The sequence below is a fragment of the Fulmarus glacialis genome, unplaced genomic scaffold (genome assembly GCF_000690835.1).
Source record: "Fulmarus glacialis isolate BGI_N327 unplaced genomic scaffold, ASM69083v1 scaffold3391, whole genome shotgun sequence".
Taxonomy (NCBI): Eukaryota; Metazoa; Chordata; class Aves; order Procellariiformes; family Procellariidae; genus Fulmarus; species Fulmarus glacialis.
The window spans coordinates 17,771-38,652 of record NW_009194693.1 but is presented as its reverse complement, the minus strand read 5'-3'; the positions used below and the strand labels follow the sequence as shown (position 1 = coordinate 38,652).

Genomic DNA, 20,882 nt, shown 5'->3' with positions numbered 1-20,882 from the left:
TTGCCATGTCCTTAACAATAGTTTTTAATGGTCACTAGTTACCATGGTCTAGCAAGAAGTTAAAATTTTAACTCAGGAATGTAATTTCTCAGGGGTTTGCAAACAGTGGCCAATAAATTACTGCAAACGTCCATGTACTCTTCCTTGAAAGGTTCTGGGATGGCTGCCAGCAAGTTTTAGTGCACCAGACAGGGAGTGCAGGCACCACAAATGCTGAATGCCCACTCCTTCATGGCAAATGAGAATATTCCAAGTAGATGGAATACCTTCTCAAAGAGCTGCTAATTTAAAGTATTCCCTGTGCTTAAAAAACAGGGTATTTCTTCCACCCTTCTTCAGTTGGGAACCAAGTTGTCTGTTGCATGCAAACTACACACATTCATTCATTTCAGAGTCTAATTCAGATCTACATCTGTACTCTTCCCTCTCTGTGACAAATGAGATTTTCCCTCATGCTTTACAAGACATTATTGTCGGTCACTGCAGTGAAAGCTTTTCTTATTAAACCCTTTTTTAAAACCCTAGTGAAATTTGCAGTGTATTATTTATCACTGGAATAAGCTGTTCAATTCCATTGATTTCAATGAGGCTATGTCCAGTTACGACACTGATGGTTTGGCCTGCTTTTGCTACTTGACCCATACCACAGCTGATAATTGATTTGCCAGTCTATAATAGGCCCATATATTGTGAACCTTGTTTCATGCGGACAGTTACAATCCCACTGAAATTCTGATCTCTCTTTCCTCTAAAATAATAGCTGCTGTATTGAGGAGATTTCTCTTGGCATTGTGATTCGGTAGTAAATCCAAATCGCAGCATCTCCCCAGCTCCTGCGAGAAAGACTTGGACAGATCCCAAAGTCTTCAGGTATATTTAACGAAGTACTTATTGTGGTATCATTAAGCATGTGCAGTGGAACAGTGATTACCGTCAGCCATAATAGTTGAAGACTAAAAGCCACAGGGTTTGGTCGACAGTCAATATGGAGAAGAATAATTTCTCCACTGCCAGTGCATTTAGGTGATTTAACCAGTGAAGTCGTGACTTTTTATCATATGCACGGGGCAGCATTTTCCAACTCAAGTTCAGCCACATAATAGCTTCAGTCAGCTACAGCACTGCTCTGAATGTCTTTGACTGCTTGTACAGTACTGCTATTCTACCTGACACGGCCCTGGCACACACCTTTATGCTAGTGGAGCATGAATGCTGGGGATAAAGGGTTCAATACATTCATAGGTCTCTGAGAAATTCCATGCTCTATAGGAGGAATTTCTTAAAGCCAAGAGTCAAAACTAAAACAGCAGCACAATAACGTTTGATATAAACTGTAAGCCACACATGAAAAGGGATGAGAGTCAAACTAGAACTGAGCTCTGGGTCCCCACGTGACACACAATACTCCAATCACACTGCAGTTCCATCCCTTGCTGATGCACAAAATATGAACGGGGCAAGCTAACAAGTGCAGGCCCTTTTCATGAGTACATCTCTTTAGCTGCCAAAAAGAACACAAGAGTTAGTTAGAAATTTTAGCAGAACTGGCACTGGTTTGCATGCCGTTGGCAGGAGGCCCAAGGAGATGTAGATTTCTGCTTGACATCCAGGGGAGGATGGTCAGTGGCTGGGAGGTCTCTGAGCCCATTCCCTGTATAATGTGGGCAAGTTCTTTCAGTGAGAGTTAGGTATTTTAACATCTTTGAGGATCTAAGCCTTATAGTCTGTCTACATACAGATGATTCTTAACATGCCCTGTCGTCAGCATAGTCTGGTGCTGAGTGTCATGCTGAAATCTGGTTCCACACATCCACATTGCCTTCATAACAGACCAAAATTAGACTTTTAAACCTTATTTGTCCATATGGATAGTGATGTCAATACCCTTTCAGGAAGGACAGCAGACATACAGGCATTGTGGCAGTTTAGTATCAATCATAGATTAATAGAATAATTTTGGTTACAAGGGCACTCTGTGGATCATCTCATCCAAACCTCTGCTCAGTGCAGAACCAACCTCAAAGTTAAATCAGGTTACTTAGGGCCTTCTCTAGTGAAGTTTTGAATATTTCCAACTAGAGCGATACCACAAGCTTTTGGATAACTTGTCCCAGTGTTTGACCATCCTCATAGTGATTAGTTTTTCTTTAGAGCTCACTGAAATGTCCCTTGCTGCAACTTGTGATTTTTGCCCCTTGTATTTTTGCTGTGCACATCCGAGAAAAGACTGGCTCCATCCTACCTGTAGCCCTTTTTAGATAGCTTATTAGATTTAGATAGATTATTAGAACCCGCTTTAGACTTCTTTCCAGACTAAACAAATGTGGTTCCCTCAGCCTCGCTGTGGCTGTTTTGGACCAGCACTTTAACCATCATGGTCACCCTTCACTGAACTCCTAGTTTGCTCATCCTTCCCTTCTGCTGGAGGGGGCTCAAAACTGAACACAGTAGTCCAGATGCAGATTCACAAGAGCTGAATGAAGGGGAGTATTCATCTCCCTCAACCTGCTGCCACATTGTCCCTGATGCAGCTCAGTGTGCAGCCTCTGTCACTGCAAGGCAAACAGCTGACTCATGTTCAACCTACTCTCTACCAGGATGCAAGGCTTTTTCTGCAAAGATTCTGCTTAGCCAGTGTGTCCCCAGTCTGGACTGATGCATGGGGTTATTCCATGTCAGGCGCAGGAATTTCCATTTGTCATCACTGAACCTCATGAGGTTTTTGCCAGCACATTTCTCCAGCCTGCTGAGGTCCTTCTGAAAGGCAGCCCTCCAGCACGTGGACAAATTTCCCTAGTGTGATGTCACTGACAAACTTGCTGAGGGTTCACGTCATTCCATTGTTCAGATCATTAGTGAAGATCTTTAGCAGTATTGACCCCAGTGTTACCCCCTGAGGAACACTGCTAGTAACCAGCCACCAGTTGTACTTGGAATTGCTGATCATTTTGCTCAAGCCTCTTGGACCTTCTGGTTATCTACCAAATTTGTAGTCCACCTATCCCATTATATCTCAGCAGTTTGGCTGCAAGGATGCTATGGATCACTGTCAAAAATCAGATGCCTCTGCTGCTTTCACCTCATCCAGCCAGATGGTTGTCTCATCGTAGTAGACTCTTAGATTGGTCCATCACAGTTTGCCGTTGATAAATCTGTTCTGGCTGTTCCCAGTCACCCTCTTGTCTTTCATGTGCATGAACATTGCTTCCAGGAGGATTTTACCCTTAATTTTACCATGGGCTGAGGTTAAGCTGACTGGTCTGCACCTGTCTGAATCCTTCTTGCCTTGCTTGTAGATGGTCTTGACATAGAATCAGAGAATCATGGAATACCAGGTTGGAAGGGACCTCAAGGATCATCTGGTCCAACCTTTCATGGCAAAAGCACGGTCTAGCCAAGATGGCCCAGCACCCTGTCCAGCTGAATCTTAAAAGTGTCCAGTGTTGGGAATATACCACTTCCCTAGGGAGATTATTCCAATGGCTGATTGTTCTTGTTGTGAAAATTTTTCCTCTTGTGTCCAATCAGAATCTCCTCAGGAATAACTTGTACCCATAAGTGGTACGTGTGGTATCGGAATACTGTGGCAAGGCGGCTACCACCTCTTACACCTCAGCTCTGGTCTGTGGCTGATGCATGAAAAAAAGTGTAAAATGTTCAGATATGACAATACTAGGGCCATGTATGAATTTGGAACAGATAAAGTGTTAAAAGAAACCCTAACAGACCGCCTGTCTTTTTAAAATTAATCAGTGACCAGCAGCACAGGTTTTCTCTCCCCTCCAATCTTTAAGGCTGTCCCTTCTGAATAAGACATGGTATTAGCTGCAGTCCCTGATTTCAGCACTGACCTCTGATTAAGATCAATTTTTCAAGGTAAACACATGCCATAGCGCTATGTGAAATGAGGATGGGTTTAAGCATAGGATTTAAGGGGGAGGAGGGGGTAACCACTGTACCCCAGGTATCCAGCTTACTGCTCCGGTGCATCTTTTTATGTCTGCCTTGCCTTTAAATTGAATCTCTAATGCAGACATTCTGTAATAATACTTTGAAGTTATTTGCATCCAGTCTACAGAACCTTTTAGTTCTAGTTTTAAATTAAGGACTCCAGTGGTTTCAGTCCTTGATAAGTAAAGCAGCAGGATTTCACACCAATCACACCAAGGCTTGGTTACATTTTAGTCACAGCGGTGAAGTGATGCATGAAACTGACTGTACTGTAAAATCTCATTGTTATATGGATGAGGAAATGGACTGGCTCCAGACAGTAAAACAATCCCAAGACGGGGAAAAATGCATATCGAAGCTTTCAGCAGAGAGAGTTGTGCAGAGCAAAATGTGTTCTTTTGTTAGGGGGCTGCAAACCATGGTCTAAAGCTAATTAGGCAATGGGAGCTGTTCTTGGGTGTCAGTGTGATACTACCAGGGTACAGTATACACTGTTCACGGAAGACATTGCACGCTTACCTTATCCCACCAAGTGCTGGATTTCTGTAGAGCAGAGTGAAAAAGAGCGTAGGTGTTTACCTCCACATGAGAATGACTTGTGTATCTCTTAAGCCCTTTGCTTCTCTGCTTGAAGTTATTTATTTTTGTGATTTCAGCATCACTAAAATAAGACCTTTCTGCTACTGTATTTGTCCATTTCAACCTGGACTCCGATACCCAAGAAATGCCAAAGTGCAGAGAATTCACATCTTAACTGATAACTCTGGGATTTGAGGTCCTGAAAACTGCTTATAAGTGAGGATCAGAATGCCTTGAGTAGGAAAACAAGGAGAATTCATACAATTTTCCATTGGAAAATTTCCCATAGGTTTTTCAAAAATAGTTCATCATAGAAAAATACACTAAATAAAATGTATTTTGCTACTTGTTGGTTTCAGAATTCCTGAAGAATGCATGCAGAAAAAGTTTTGAGTCCTCATTGAAAATAGCTGATCCTTCATACTGCATAGGGAAAAAATTATCCCAATTATCCGGTTATTCCCTCCTATGCTTCAAGCAAGTCAACAGCTCTCCACAGTACTGACTCAGCTACAGCCTAAGAGACCCTGCAAAGACTTCTGAAAGTCATCAGAACTAGGTTTTTGAAGGCTAGTGAGCAAAGCCTTCCCTCCAGTGAAAGCCCTTTGCCAGGTCACTCCTTACCGTTTAAATTGAGCAGCTTAAGTACTGAAGCTAATATGTGTAACACTGTGATGGATATAATATGCTCTCTGCAGGAAAGCCCCCCCACCCTGGTCCTTTAAATGCCAGTGCTTTCCCTCTCCACCAGTCTCGTTACAAAGACTCATTTCTGTGTTGATAACACAGCAGTGATAATAGGTATCAGCTCAATGCAGGAAGGAGGACTGTTGAGCCTGAGGGGAAATTTCATCTGTGATAGAGCAAATGTTGTTCAGTGCCCTGGACATCTTCTCCTGGACACAGATGTCGGTTCACGTGACCTGGGTCTGGGCCCTCTTTAATGACCAGTTTGTTGCTGGAAGCCTTGTTTCTTGTGCTGCCTCAGCAGGAGGCATTGCAATCACAGGCTGAATTAAGCCTTTGAGCATTTTATTCTAACTCTGTCTAGAGATGTGCCATTGGCAAATGCCATCCTGGTCCACGGCCAGCCTGTCCCAATAGGAGCCTGCTCGTATCGGTATCCATTCCCCTGGGTTGCTGCCGTGCCAGAGTCTTTCCCCTCAAGGAATCTCATTATTCAGAATATTCTCTGCCCTCTTCTTCCTTTGATTATTTTTTCCTTCATGTCAATTGGCTGAAATGAATAGTAGCCAGATACCTCTTTGCTTTATCAGTAAGCAAAGCTGATGGCAAAGGTCCTGATGAGAACGTGTAGAGGAGTGGGAAACACTTCCCTGCGAGAAGAATTAGCCTGAGAGCCTGCAATGAGAAGGGGTGGCTTTGGGGAATGACAGGGGAGAAAAAAATATCATCTGTTAAAGCAAAGAAATCAATATTCTCTGGACTTCTAAGTCCTGGCTGTGGACATTCGGACTGTATTTTCCTCCCAGTGCATGAGTATACCAGCAGCCCCATTGATTTTGTGCTTATATCAGGAGGATGATCTATACCTCTTTTGGAGAGATGCTAGCTCTCTGGAGAGAACCACTGAGATTTCATGGCGAGAAGTATCACAATTGCTATAAAATCGCAATTTATCTGCTAAATTCTTTTTGACTTGCCAGAGAAGTGAAGCTGCTATGATTTTATAATAGCACTCATGACATTTACGTACCCTTGCCTCTTGCATATCTGCCTTGTGAATATCTCCAGGCCAGAATGTAAAGGTGCGTGATATTTACAAATCACAGTTTTTTCCACGATTTACTTTGTGATGTTGACAAGGGCTGAGTCACAGTCAGTATGAAGCATTGTAGTGCTCCTGTCTTTGTTGGAGGTTTTCACATGTTTATAGTAACGCACAAGCATAGGTGCACTCAGGACCAGAGATGGTGTCGAGCTATTAAACATGCCCATGAAAATCTGAAATGTTCACAAACACTAGACCATTATCTCGGTTCTCATTTGAGCCGTTCCTGTTTTCCTGTTGATGTATCTGTTTGTTAGAAAATAGTGTTTGGGGTGGGAAAGGCTTCTTTTTAGTCTGCTGTACCCTCCAGTCATTTTCTGTTATTTTTCTTTGTTCTTTGTCTTAATTTATATTTTGAGTGTAATTTACTTGTCTTTTAAAAAAGAATGTTCGTATAATTAATGATTTGTCAGTGAGACACAGTGTTTCTGATTTTCAGTTTTCCATTTTTTTCTGAAATTTGAAGATCTGAATCAAAAGAAGATGAATTTTTCAGCTTTCAAGTTCGATGAGTTCAAAATGCATTTTATTTCTCTTTCTGATTCTCAGTTTCAATCCAGAGGACCTCACTTCTAAACACAAGTTCACATGTCCTCCGATCCTGAATGAATTATTGAACTTTTGGACACTTAGTTGTTGGACAGAAAGAAGAAAGTAGAAAAGGAGGGAAAAAGAAATCAGAAGACTTCCATAGACATAAAACTCATTGAATTTATTACTTTTATCTGTGTTACAATTGTGGAAAATGTACTTAGGGAGGGGTTTTTTTGTTTTGTTTTAGCTTAGCTAAAGCTAGAAACAGCACTTAAGCTCACAGCTGATAATCTGTAAGTTATATTTATGGTTGGCTTTACTACTTGTTTGCATGACACATCTCACAGAGATACCGGCCTTTTAAACATCAACCAACTACTGGCATTCAATGAAGCTCATTAGTTTTAATTGTATTTGTTTGTATGCCTATTATAGTAGCATTTACCAGCTGAAATTAATATTGCCTAGATTGATTTCTCTGTCAGTTATCTAGACTCTATCCATAAACAATATAGACAGGCAACTTGAGAAAGCAAGTCATGCCACCCGTCCTAACTGCCCTTTTGAGGAAGGGATGAATCACTCTCCGAAGGCATTTCTTTTCTGACAAAAGGAAGAGCCTTGTTTAAAGTGTTTGCCTTTTGTATACCTGCAGTTAGGCCAAAGGAATTGTGCCCATAATAAAAAAACCAAGAGCTCATCATCTAAGTAAGCCAGGTATAAGCAGGGGGAGGAAGACAGTAGTGGAGGTGGAATCTCTTACCCAAGGATCCAGCAGATCAGTGACAGAGCAAATAAAATAACCAGTCTTCAGCTTTCAGACCAGCATTTCACTTCAAGTCTTCCCTTCACCTTTATAGTCAGTGTGAGCTCCACTATGGGAGTCAGTGGGAGCAGGATGAGAGTCTGGATGGCTACCTGTAATGATTTAAAATTGGTGGGTTTACGTTTATCTGTTCAGAAATCACTGCTATACTTCGCACATTTTCCAACCAGTGTCACATCACTTTGTGTTATTGGCTGCCTGGGGAGTGGTATAAACCAGAGAAGTGTCCCACTCAAACCTCTTTTGCATTGCAGTTGACCTGGACAGGTTGAATGATGATGTGAAGCGTTACAGCTGCACTCCGAGAAACTACTCTGTCAATTTAAGGGAGGAACTGAAGCTGACAAATGTAGTTTTCTTCCCCCGCTGCCTCCTTGTCCAGCGCTGCGGAGGAAACTGTGGCTGTGGGACTTCGAACTGGAAATCCTGCACATGCATGTCAGGGAAAACAGTGAAAAAATATCATGAGGTATTTTAACTCTTTTTCTTTTCTTTGGTACTTCTTTCGGGTATTTATTGCTTATGTGGATCCTGAAGGCTTTTCTCAGAGCTATGTGTGCTGCTTATGTTGATTATCATGTTATACTGATCATGCTATATCATGTTACATTATCATTATCATTATGCTATATCATGTTATATTATCATTATCATGTTATATTATCATGCTTATATTGATTATCATGGTGGATCTGCAGTGCAAAAATCAATGGGCAAAAATCACTGACCACAGTGAGGTGTCATAGGCAAAGATGTTATGATTGAGAGTGTTTAAGTGAATGCCCGCTGTGGTCACCACTCTTCCTGAGGTGAAGGATCCGCTTAGGCTTCCAGACAGGTTTGGGTAGCTTGAGAGTGGAGCCTAGATTTAGATAACGTCATTGCTTTTGCTGTCCGTGCCAGATACCGGCTTGGTACCTCGTGGAGCAGCATTCACACCTTCCACTGCAGTAAGCCCACAGAGTCAACCTGCAAGAAGGCCTGACTTTAAATAAGTTTAATATTAATGTCTTCAGTGTCACATTACAATATATACGTAGCAGCACAGCTTCAGGATACTGCAGTTTCTCTTTTTTCAGAACTTCTGCTATTTTATTGATTAACTTCTGCCTTTGGGATATACGGTGGATACAAACAATCGCCCAGCGATTTACATTTGGAAGTAGCGAATGAGCAGAGTGGAAGGAGGTTATGTATGTGTTAGAAAGGGGTGTTAACAGGTATTTATGGGTAAGTTAATTTAGAAGAAGTTGGAGAAAACTTTTGCCTCCTCTCTGTGTGGATGTTACCACAGCATCCTAGTGAACTTTGTTGCAAGAACGAGCCTTATGTTGGACTGATTTTTCCCAGCAAAGGACTGCTACAACCACTGGAAATATTCTTTTTAGTAATACAGAGACATGTGTTCCTTGAGGCATTTGACTGCACTTCCTCTTGTTGTGTGCTATAGCTTTTACACTTACGACTGTGCTTGGAAATGACAATTAAGTCACTTGTAAACTCTCTTCCCTTCCAGATTTATTACCTGTAGGAAGCAGCTGAATCTTTCGGCCTTAGCTTTTTCCCCACTCAGCAATTTTTTAGGAAGGCAAAATTTTTGCATGAAAACAAAGTCCATCATATTTCTTTTTAAGCCATTCAGAACACATTTAGGGAGGAAAAAAAAACCAAAGAAGAGCATTTTATATTCTTGCCTCTGAATCAATATTTTCAGAACCAGACGTGAAAAATGTTCACTAAAGTGAACATATCTAGGAAAGTTATTTGTTATTATCCTTTCAATTGTCTGAAAGCAGGTAGCTGCATGCCATGCTGACTTAATTTCTGACACATATCTCTTACAAGAGCCTGATTGGCCACTTGGCTTAAGTCTCAAGTGAAAATGAACTTTATGGACTTTAGATCTGGATGTCACGTGGGCTCACACCATAAAGGCATTAACCCAGGAGACCCTAGGGCTGCAATAGCAGAAGGCTGTTGAAGGTCAGACCTTTGCCTCCCTTGTGAGCAGTGTGGTTACTCTTTTCCAAAGTAGGAGATTTTTCTCACAATTAACTGCAGAATACAGCATACTCCACATCAGCTAGGACTAGAGAATACTTAATATTTTATCTGCTTTTAAACAAGATGCAGGGGATGACCCTGGTAATTACAGAGTGGAAAGCCTTATCTCAGTGGTAGAAAAGTTAATTGGAAAAAAAATTAATAGGTATAAAACACCTAGATGACTATGAGCTGATAAAATGAACTCAGAAGGCCTTATGTATGAGTAAATATTTATACAGCACCACAACATTGTACAGGAATGGTAAAAGACCTGGCACTTCTCCTTCAGAGAGCAAACAGTCGACCAGACAAGATCAGAGGTGGATTAGAAGATGGTTAAGAGATAAAGAGAAAAGAGATGAGCAATTTTCTACATAGGAAGTGGCTACCTGTGGGTGCCCCTAGCACGCGGATTAAGTGTTATTTATGTATGATCAATCTGGAGAGAGGTGAACAGAGAGGTGACAAAAATGACAGCTAGCACAGGAGATAACATACTTTAACAGCAGAGAAGGCTGTGCGGGATTTCAGAAAGCCTATGTCACTATAACTGCAGTTTAGAAAAGCAGCAAGCATTAGGACGAGCAGTCTCGACTGTTTATTCATGTAACACTGGGTGCGTGAGGGGAGGAGGGAGAAACGAGGGGTGGAAGTTGGACTAAAGGTCAAGTAGTGAATCACTGTGAAGAGCTTCAGGAAAACAGTTGTTTAGCGCATTGGTGATGGGAAAAAAACAAGTGACAGTCTTCTACAGGAATGGAGGTGAACAGGTAGTAACACAGCAAATACTTATTATGGCCTGGATAAATTGGTGGGTGCTTATACTGGGTTTTGACCGTTGGTGCTTAGAAGGATACAGGCAGGAGTAGAAAAGGTATACAGAAGCCAAAAACATATATCAAGAGAGGTACAAGAGAAGATACACATTGAAAACATTTGTAAGGAAAGTGACTCCAAAGTTTTGTATCATTTCATTTAGAAAAAAATGAGAGTAAGAGAAGACACAGTGAAAGATGGAAAATAGTGAACAGGAAAATAGGAAGATTAGGTCTTCCTAAATAATCTTTTCCTTAAGAAAAGAACAAGTAGGGTCTGAGAGAGGTTGAAAGGGAACTAATTTAAAATGATAAAAAGGAATTTGATTTTTTTGCACAGTAGATCTATATGGAATTTCAACGCTTAAATATGAGTGGTGCATAATTCAGAAGGATTCTGAGAGAATTAGAAGTAAAATATAAACTAAAGAATCCTGGGTCACATCTATATCAGAACTTAAGCCAACTATTGACAGTACCTAGAAAAAAAAAAACTTATTATAAACAGGTTATCAAGCACTTATTTTTTATCAGCTGTTTGGGAGCATCTGGTGCTGGGACACCGGAATATCACACTAACCAGGTATTGGTCAGAACCAGGATGTCATGACATATGTCCGCCACAAATTAGTCGCTAAATTCAGGAAATTCAATAGTCACACTAATAAATCACTGCTAATTTATTTCACTAGTCCTTTGTTCTCTGAAAACCGTATGAATTCAAGACAGCATTTCAGCTTTAACATTAAATGGCTTTTGTAAATTTAAATTTAAACTTAATCCCTTAGGGGTGAATTAACAGCTCACTGAGCAGAAATTTAGCCAAGTGGCTCCCATTAACATGGGTGGAAGTCATGCAGATAATTCATGTATGACATACTAAAGATGTGTCCATTAATTTTAGTCCAAAATATTTTCCGCTTTATTATTATGATTATTATTATTATTAGCCACGCACAGCTAATCAGTTTTATACTTTATTCTCCTTCAACACTTAACTCTAATTTTATTTAAATGCCTGGCAGTAAAAGCACTGGGGAGGGGCCTCTCGACATGCCAGTTTCAGAACCACGGAGCTGGTTTACTCTTTTTGAAGCCAGTTTGAAACCCACTAACCTTAACCAAAAAGCCTTTAGTTGCATAACGAAGGACAGAGCTTCACACTTTATGAAATCTCCAGCGCTGTTAATTTGGTTAAAAATCTCTGCCTTCTGCTGCGGGAGAATGTAGGCCAGATTCAAACACAAGTCGCAATTACTTTGATTTACTTGCAAGAGACACCAGAAGGAAGTATAAGGTAGTGGAGCAAAGAAGGTGTTTCTAGCAGCTGAAACTGAGTCCTGCAGACCCCAGACTGCTTCTCCTGCCAGGCTGATTTTGCCTAACCGCTATCCCGGGGCTTCATCTACTGAGCTCCTGGACCCACCAGAGCTACTTGTCCTGCTCATGGGTATGCTTGTCCTCAACAGTAAAAATGAGACTGGAAATCACTTAAAAGTTGTCTGGCATCTCTGAGCCTCCCAGTAGTTCTGGGTGAGAAAGACAGGCAGGGAAACTTTCCAGAAGCGATAGGCTCCTTTTTGGCTTTGTAGCCAGTGCCTCGCAGTGCCGTAGTAGCTGCATGCAGGCAGCTGTGGGGACACTAGTGCCCAGAGTGTTTGTTGAGAGAGAGGCTTCAAGTCCAGAGAGATTTCAAGGTTATCTTCTCCTTATGCTCTTAATGTTTTTTAGTTCTCCCTTAGTTCCTATTCAAAGCCTCACACTGTACTCATCTCCGAGCGCTCCCTCCCGGTATCACAGGACTAATAGCTATCACGTGTAGCCTTTAATTTCCCCAAGCTGTGAGTGCTGCTCCAGTTCCCTGAACAGATTGTATAGCTCTTTCCTATCACGTCCAATTGTAAGAAATAATGCAACAGCAGGGAAAACGAGAAAATGAGAATGCCACGGTAAGGGGTATCTTTTTCTTTATTGCCCTGGGAAATGCTAGTAATGAGATCTCGGGTCCTTTTTATAACCTGGAAGTTTGCCATAACTTTACCAAAATACTTAGCAATTTCCAGAAGTAAACGGGTTCATAACTTGAGTAAACAGATAGTTTTATGGTGGGGTTTTTTTGCAGGAGTCTTGTGATGCTCTGTGGTTTTCCATGGCTTCTGGGTTTACTTGAGACCAGAGCTCATGGACAAATACTCATGACTTACCACATAGTGTCACGAACCCTGCAAACCAAACAGGCCAAGTGCTGGCAGTGTCTCAAAACATCTCTCAGTCACAGTCTACCATAAGTGATACTGAGTTATGTCGCAGGGCTCCGTGCAAGGGAAAGACAAAGCAATTGATGGAAATGGATGCAGCACACCTTAATCAAACGCTCACGTCTACTGCTGTCTAACTTGCTAAAGGGGACCTGAAATGAAAATGTGTTTTCCATTGCAGTGCATTTCTTTGGAAATGCCTGGAGCTGGTCCTTAAAGAGAGGGAGGCTCTAAACCTGGAGGTCACCCAGCCCAGAGGAGGTGTGGGGGAACTCAGGCCAGGGCTCAGTTCAGCTCAGGCTGCGGCTGTGCCATGTGCCCAGCATGCACATACCTCAGAGAAACAAGAAATCGGTTTCCCCGTCTCATTGCTGTAACTGATGAGATGTGAAATGAGTTTCCGTGAGGAATAAATGCTCTTAAGGTAGCAACCAGAATTTGTCAGAGTGTATAAACCTCCACAAACACAGTGCTGAGCAACACAGCTCAAAGGCATATAAGGAAAAAAGCAAAGTGGTGAAAGCTGATTGCATCTTTTACTCACTTACTTGTCTCTCCTGTAAAGAGTGATGCATTTTTCACTGTCCTTATGGTGCTTCCTCCCCCACCCCCGCCCCTTTTTGAAGCGTTATACCTCCATTCAGGTTTCATGTTGACTGAAGCTTGTCTGGTGCCTTCACAGGACATACATGCAATTAATTCTCAACGACAAGGTTTAGATTAGTGTTGGGGTGGTTACTTCATAACCTCTTGCTGCCCTGAGAGAGGTAGCAGGCACCTCAGAGTACCTACACAATACTAAGTCTTTGCACAAGTTGCTGGGGCATAGAAACAGCTTTAACTGAACCCAACATTGTAAAGGGCAAACAAGACAGTAGGGAGTATTACTGGGGAGAAAAGAACAGGGGAGCAGGGGAGAAAATAAAAAAGTTACATGGGACTTCAGGAAGACAGAGGAGTTGTTGCAGTGGAGTTAAGAAATGTAACTAATACAATTTGGTATTGTGCGGGCTTTTTTTTCTTTTCTTTTTCGTTCTTTTTTTTCAGAGAAATGACAAGCAAACCTTAAGGAGGCACTTGAGAGACCAGACAATAATTCTCACTCTGTCTTTACACAGGGAAACATAAGATAACTGGGCAAAAATGATACAAATGCTGCTGATACAACAAGGGAAATTTGCTAGGGGATTAAAAAGAGCTAGTGTCATCAAACTAGTGTACAAGGAATATGATTCTTATATGTTCTGGAGTTGATAGTACATGTATAAAGGAGATAAAAGGTTGTTATGGTAATAAAGGCACAGAATTAACCTGACAAAAGAGTTAATGCATAGAAATATTATACAAGAAGCAGCAATGGGATTTATTTGGAATGCGAATACAAGGAAACAGAATGAGTCGGAAATGACTGCTAGGTCACAGGATGAGCAGAGAGAGCACAGAGGTGCAGTGGGAGAAAAAAGGTTCATTTTTTACTAGATGAAAATGGAAGTTCTTGGGATGACATCTAGAAGTTAAGCAAGTGAGATATCCTGTGATACCTGTCTGGGCAGAGAGGCAATTTGGGAAGGGGGAACACCTGTACCTCATCAGTGAAAAAGCAATAGCTGGAGCCGTAATGCGTGACAAGATCACCAAAAGTGAGGGTCTTGTTGATGTCACGTGTGTCAAAAACATCATAGCTTTAGTGACTGTTTCAGATGCCTGAGTTGTAAGCCTATTAAAATTTTTTCCCATGTTTGCTGTGTTAAAACCAGGTGTTTCTTATTCATACAAACAAAAAAATAGAATCAATAATCCCATCTACATTTAATAATCCCTTAGTTTGAATGCTACCACTGATCAGCAAATGAACTCTTTTTTCTTGTTCCTGAGATCCTGTAATTGTCTCTGGTAAGAGAATACAGCTTTGGGTCTGTGTCATTATTTTAGGCTATGTTCCTACTAGAATAAAGGTCCTTATGCTAAATTATGAACCACATTCCCATAATGCTTGGTTTCTTATGCTCAGAGCACAGCTAAACTGTGTGTGACCTTTGGATTAGATAACTTTCAAAAATTGCAGAGTAAGATTTTTCATCTGTATCAGAACTTGGATCTGTGTTGAATGTTGTGCACTTTTGATGCTTCCTCTTTCATGAGTCTCAGACAAATATAATTTGGTTTGCATGCTAGAATGATGGTATTTTTAGATGAGCAGAAGGAGATTAGATAATGCTGCATAGCAGGATTTTAAAATAAGTTCTGCAAAGTACAAATTTCACTATCTAAAATAGCATCCAGATTGCTCTCCATCCTCTGTCACTGGAATATGAAGCTAACCAGATATTTGGTAAGCCATAGTCATGTTATTGATTGTCTGTGGTCTTCTTAAGCTAATCAGAAAAAAAAAGAGCTGATTTTTGAGTGAGGAGTTAGATTCCTATTGGCATTTAAACTACTGGTCAAGAATTTAACAAGGAATGTTGCTATTGTTCCTAATAAATAAAGTAAATGATAATAAGTAAAAAATGGCTATGAGCAACTGGATAGCCCTTTTTTATTATTATTTTTAAGAAGTGTTGGCTGGGTTTCCTATTACTCTCTGCTTTTTATTAAAACAGAAATCAGCCATCATGGACTGTCATGGCTAAATGTTGCCTGACTTCAAAAGTAAATGATACATGGCTAGGACCATCCGCGAATGCCGGAGGGAGTGGTTCACCTCAACTGGCTCTACCCATCTAAAGCTGTGAGTCCAGCCTTTAGGCTCCTTTCCTAGTTGTCAGAGCAAGCCCCACCAGAGGTGGGTGTTTCAGGTGAATCGTTCTCTGGAGTCACCTCTTTGTTGCTGCTTCTACTGGAGAAATGCCGGGTATGGGTCAGGGTGAACAGGTTATCTCCAGCTGGGTCCTTTCCCCAGCAGTCATCACCGCTCTGCTCTCCTCAGCCCCTGATCGTGAAGTGCTCTTACAGATCTGCTGAGATTAGAGGGGCCACCTCCTGTGCTCCTGAGGCCACTGGAGAGCACCCTGCTGCCCCCAAAGCAAGACCCAGACTTGTACTCTATACCTTCTGGAAAGGCAGCCATTTTCTGATGTTCTCAAACAGGCTGGAAGCCCCACGGTTCCTTGGAGGGCTGTCAAGGTGATGAGTCGGCCTGACTGAAACAAGTGTGCCCTAATTCCAGTTTGAGTTTTTCTGGCTTCAGCTTCCAGATACTGGTTTTTGTGATGGCTTTGCTCTCTCATTTAAACAGTCCTTCAGAAGCTGGCATCCAAATTCAGTGCACGATCATGAGCAAGATTCCTGGCAGGGAAACATATTTAAGCATTTTCTTCATATTTCCTTCACTGCCGCCCCCAAGGAAAGTTACGCAGTGGCCACAGTCACCTCACCTTGAAACCTCTCAGATGCTCAGGCATATCTACAAAGTAAAATGCCATCCAGCATATTGGTGTGCTCCTATGGAGCTGTCTGCACAAGAAATGCTACAGGGCCCTGATACCCTTTTTTGTATTACCTATAAACACCAAATCCAGCTCAGAAGCTAAAAGTCCTCTGTCTTGATTTTTTTTAATAGTTTTATGACCGTAATTAACTCAGTGTTTGATGAGGGGGATATGTCTGTAGTTACATACTCTTTGTGAGGCAATGATCTGAACAGCTGAGGCACCAGAACTTGATTAGTAGTGACAGACATTGCTCCTTTAATTGGAAAAGTGCAAGGTTATTCTTCTTTTTCGCCCACGCAAAACAAACCTTTTGAGCATTCCAGACCTTCCTCACATCCGTATTTTCTTACAGCTACGGATCCTATCAAAAAAGGAGCAATAAAATGTCCTGAACAAAATTTCTTTGAACTGTTTTCATTAATTCAGTAGTTCCTCACCTTTAAGGACCTGACCATGTAATGAATAAACGGCAGCTATTTTCAGAATAAAGGGTTTTCTTTCAACTACTGTGGTCACCAGAAATGGCCTTACTTCCTGATTCTTTTCATTTCCCTTGTTTTTAGCTGAAACTAAAACTATTAGATGGAAGCTAGACAGAGAGCTTTGAACATCAGTTCTGTGATCAGCTATTAAAGCAGTCCAATTTCAGCTGTGTTCAAACACTGCTTTCCTGTCTTGTCTGGGAAGTGCCTGCCAATTCATTTTTCTACTCTTATCAGCAAAGCCCATATACTGTGCTCATGTTTCTTAATATAAAACAGAGGGAAAATCCCCAAGCTGTCAGGAGGTCTGTTAGCTTAAATACAGCCCACATCTTTGCTCTCATCCCATTGTATACTTTCATTTGCTCTCAACTGAAAAAAGCAGATCTACCTACCCACGATCTTGCAAAGTGCCAATCATATGAATTTGTCAGATTTTGATGAAAGGCTTCTTTAAATAAAGAATTTTATCATGGGTTCAGCGTCAGCAGCTGTACTTGATTTTAAAAGTATGTTTTCTTAAAAAAAGCATCTTTGAAGATGCAGTCTATTTTCAGCTCTGTAATAATCACAGCAACCTGACTGGGTTCAGTTCCTCTGTGTTTTGGATGACAATGTGGTACAGTGAATTGTCCTGGTGTCCATCAGGATTTATTGCATATATTGAGGCAGTCAATGGTTGAAATAAATTCAAATCCATTATAATTTTGTTGCTTAAAAAAAAAAAAAAAATACATCTCTGCATTTCTAACAAGGAAAAGTAATTTTATCTTCCCAACATGTTAAAGCAGCATGTCTGTACCTTGCTTAGGCACAGTCCTTTCTCTCAGTATTACGTAGGTTAAACATAAATTTTATCACAAAAGGGAGGACAAAATAATAGACTGTGTTCAGTGCTTATCACTTTCGTTACACGCCATGGCCTTCCTACCCTCCAGGCATTAATGGTAGAGAATGAATGGTCTCATCCTGAAGGCTGCTCACCTGCCTGCGCTTCCCCACCCGCTCTGCACAGCATCCCTGGTTAACCTTTGGCGAGTCATTCACACTTACGTTTGGGGACTTTCTAATTCTGTTGAAATTGCTAATACTTTGTCGATCTGGTATGCAGCCCCTTATTCCCTCTCCTTCCCGAGACCATCTCAATTCTTGTATGGTGTTGTGACGTCAAAGTACAGAAAGTATGTTGTAAAAAAAGAGGATTATTAATTGAGTAACGGTATGATCTGTTAGTTAGGGGACCTGTTATTCAGGGCAGAAGTGTGGGTGTTTCTGTGGTTGAGACGCTAAAGACGTTTAGGTCCCACTCCCCTCTTGACCTGTGGCTTTGGCAGGCGATGGGCAAGACAGACTTCTCTCCATCTTTTGAACAAGCAAGACAAATTTAGCTGATCTAGCAGTCACTTGGCCAAGCTAGCATGAGTCACAGCAGCCTGCCAAGAGGTGAGATGTGTTAGCTCCTGTATCTTACCAGTGCGTGATTTCTGGACTGAAGTGCTTGAGGCCACAGAGAGCAGAACAGACCAACCTGCCTACCACCAGCTGTGGAGCTGCAGCCTTGCTTTCTCTGTGTCCTGCTCCCCATCAGTAAATAAGTGATTTCAAAAGGGAAAGGACCATATAATGCCACTGGTAGTTTTTCTACTGATATGTTGCACAGCCTTGAGCAGATCAGTTTGAGATTCTCCATCTATACAAGTTTGACAATGATGCATATCTTTCTGTGCAATGTGCTGTGAGATTTGGGAAGAAAAATGCTGTCGGAGAGTTAAAGTGTTCTTAGTCTTAACTCATTTGTTGTACCTAATCCAAACGCATATTGGAGCTTCAGGGCAGAAATTGGAAATTAATATCTCTTTTGTTAAACTACTGTGGGCCTATCAACAGCAAACTAATGAAACAAAACAGAGGATTTCCTCCCCTCAACCTGCGCCAGCCTGCTAGTGGGGGTATGAGCTCTCACACAGCAGCTCAGCCTCCAACGGTGGGCTCACAAAGCATGCCCCTGCAAACCGCCATCCTCCTCAGCTTTTTCCAGTCCGTGGTTTACATACTTAGGGAAGATTAGATAGGACACAACATTGTGGCTGTTTTCCATATATCCACAAGACCATTTTCAGGGTATCATAGATTCATACAATAATACGGGTTGGAAGGCAGCTCTGGGGGTCATCTAGCCCAATCTCCCATTCAAAGCAGGGAGAACTTTGAAGTTAGATGAGGTTGCTCAGAGCCTTGTCCTGTTAATTTTGACTATCTCCAAGGTTTCTGCAACCTCTCTGGGCAACCTGCTCCAGTGTTTAACCACTCTCGGTATTTTCTTCCATATACCCAAATAGGATTTATTTTGTTGCAGCTTGTGTTCGTTGACTCTTTTTCATCTTCTTTATAACCTACAACCCTCTTTTTGGGGGTCTTGGGGTTATCTTGTCTAGATAGAATTTTTTCAGAAGCCTCTTATATGATGTATACTTCCCTAGGAAATAATTTTTTGTTTGTTTGGTTTTTTCACATTATTCACAGTAAATTTTTAAGAAATTATTTAAATTGAGGCAGAGATTTTTGAGATAAGCCAACAAAAGTCAGATTCCAGAGAAACTTGATGGGACCTGGCACATGTTTTGCGCAAGCTCCATTCATCTCCTTCTGCCTCCCATGGCATTTCATTTTTGGACCAATTCTAATGATATATGCTTCAGAAATTTCAAATTGCATTAAAAAAAGTTCCTTGTTCTTTAGAGCAGAAATATTATACAAGTGAGAGAAGGGGCAGAGCAATTCAAGTATGTATGGGACTGCAAAGACGAGTTGAAGGAAACATGCTTGATAATTCGCATGCAAAGGAGCAACTCTGGACATGGTTAGGGAACTGCATGATATAAAGATACCTGATGGGAAATAATCCAATCTGTCAAAGCTCCAGGACAAACAGTACAGCAGGATGTCACAGAGTGGAAAGAAAAAGCTGGAAGTAAAACAAAAATGTGTCCAAATTAATGCTGGTCAGGGCCATTAAGGGCTGTTGGTGCCCTCAGGTCCCCGACACTCTCATCCTCAAATCTCTAACAGCGTTTTCTAATCAATGCATTTCTGTCGATCCTCCCAGGTGCTGAAATTCGTCCCTGAGGCTGGGCATCCCAGAAGAAAAGGCAGAACCAGGAACAACATGGCTTTAGTAGATATTCAGCTGGATCACCATGAGCGTTGTGATTGTATTTGCAGTTCAAGACCACCCCGATAAAAAATAAATAAATAAATAAAAGAAAAAACCAAGACACACTAACTGCAGCTTACCGGACGTTTACTTTTAAGCAGGATTGCTCTGAGGACCTTTACTCATTAATCATTTGAACTTTGCTACTAGCCTGCCTTTGCAATTAGCGAAAATGATCGCTGTGTTTCAGCATAGCTGTGCTGATTAGTGCCATGGCAGCTAAACAGGTATATCATAGATTTATGTATCAGCATCCAAGAATATAGGATTATGGTTATCTGTAGCTAGATTCTGAGGGTTGAGATTTTCAAAGCACACTGATAGTCCGTAGGCCCACAATGCCCACTGAAATTAAACACCAGTTGTGTAGGTATTTGTGGTAGCTGGCAATCAAATAGCGTTGTGTTTCTGTTTCTCACTCACCAGTTCCTACATTCAAATTCTGCTGCCATTTCTACCTGCTCAGCTCTCCTGGTGGTCAGTAGGGTTTTGTGGGTATAAGGGAAGAGAGAATTTGAGCCTGCATGAGTGTAAAATGGTTTGTCTGGCTCCGAGGGAGAACCTCCCAGCGTTCCCGCCCAACAGAGTGAGATGTAATGAGGAAAATCCATCACTACATGAAACAACACGCCAGTAAAGTCAAATCTCACTGTTTGTACTCGAGCAAATCGTGTGCTGAAATTAGTAGATGCTTTGCATAAGCTGGGACACGGGTGGTGGTAGGGGGGTGTGGAGGCTGGTACTTTTGCCACGGGAGCCATTGCCCAGGCGCTTCTGCAAGAGGGGGCTCCTGCCCCGTCCCCAGGTAAAGCCCTGTGGACTGGGGCTGATTCTGGTCTCTACCTACCTGGACTGGACTCCTGCCCCTTGCCCAGAGCTGCCCGCAGTTGCCCAGGGGGAGGCCCCTCGACACGAAAAGGGAGAGACAGCCCTCCCCCTGTATCCTCCTCG

At 41.7% G+C, this 20,882-nt stretch overlaps 1 protein-coding gene across 1 annotated transcript in view; it reads left to right on the top strand.

Annotated features, from left to right (window-relative positions):
• PDGFD (platelet derived growth factor D) overlaps positions 1-19,958 on the top strand; it is a gene marked incomplete at its 5' end in the record, with an annotated part of 59,905 nt that extends 39,947 nt beyond the window's left edge. Inside the window, 2 exons of the mRNA XM_009587849.1 lie at positions 7,937-8,151; positions 19,824-19,958. Coding sequence (XP_009586144.1) covers positions 7,937-8,151; positions 19,824-19,958 — 350 coding nt within the window. The remainder of the gene's footprint in view (positions 1-7,936; positions 8,152-19,823) is intronic.
• Positions 19,959-20,882: the final 924 nt, after the last annotated feature.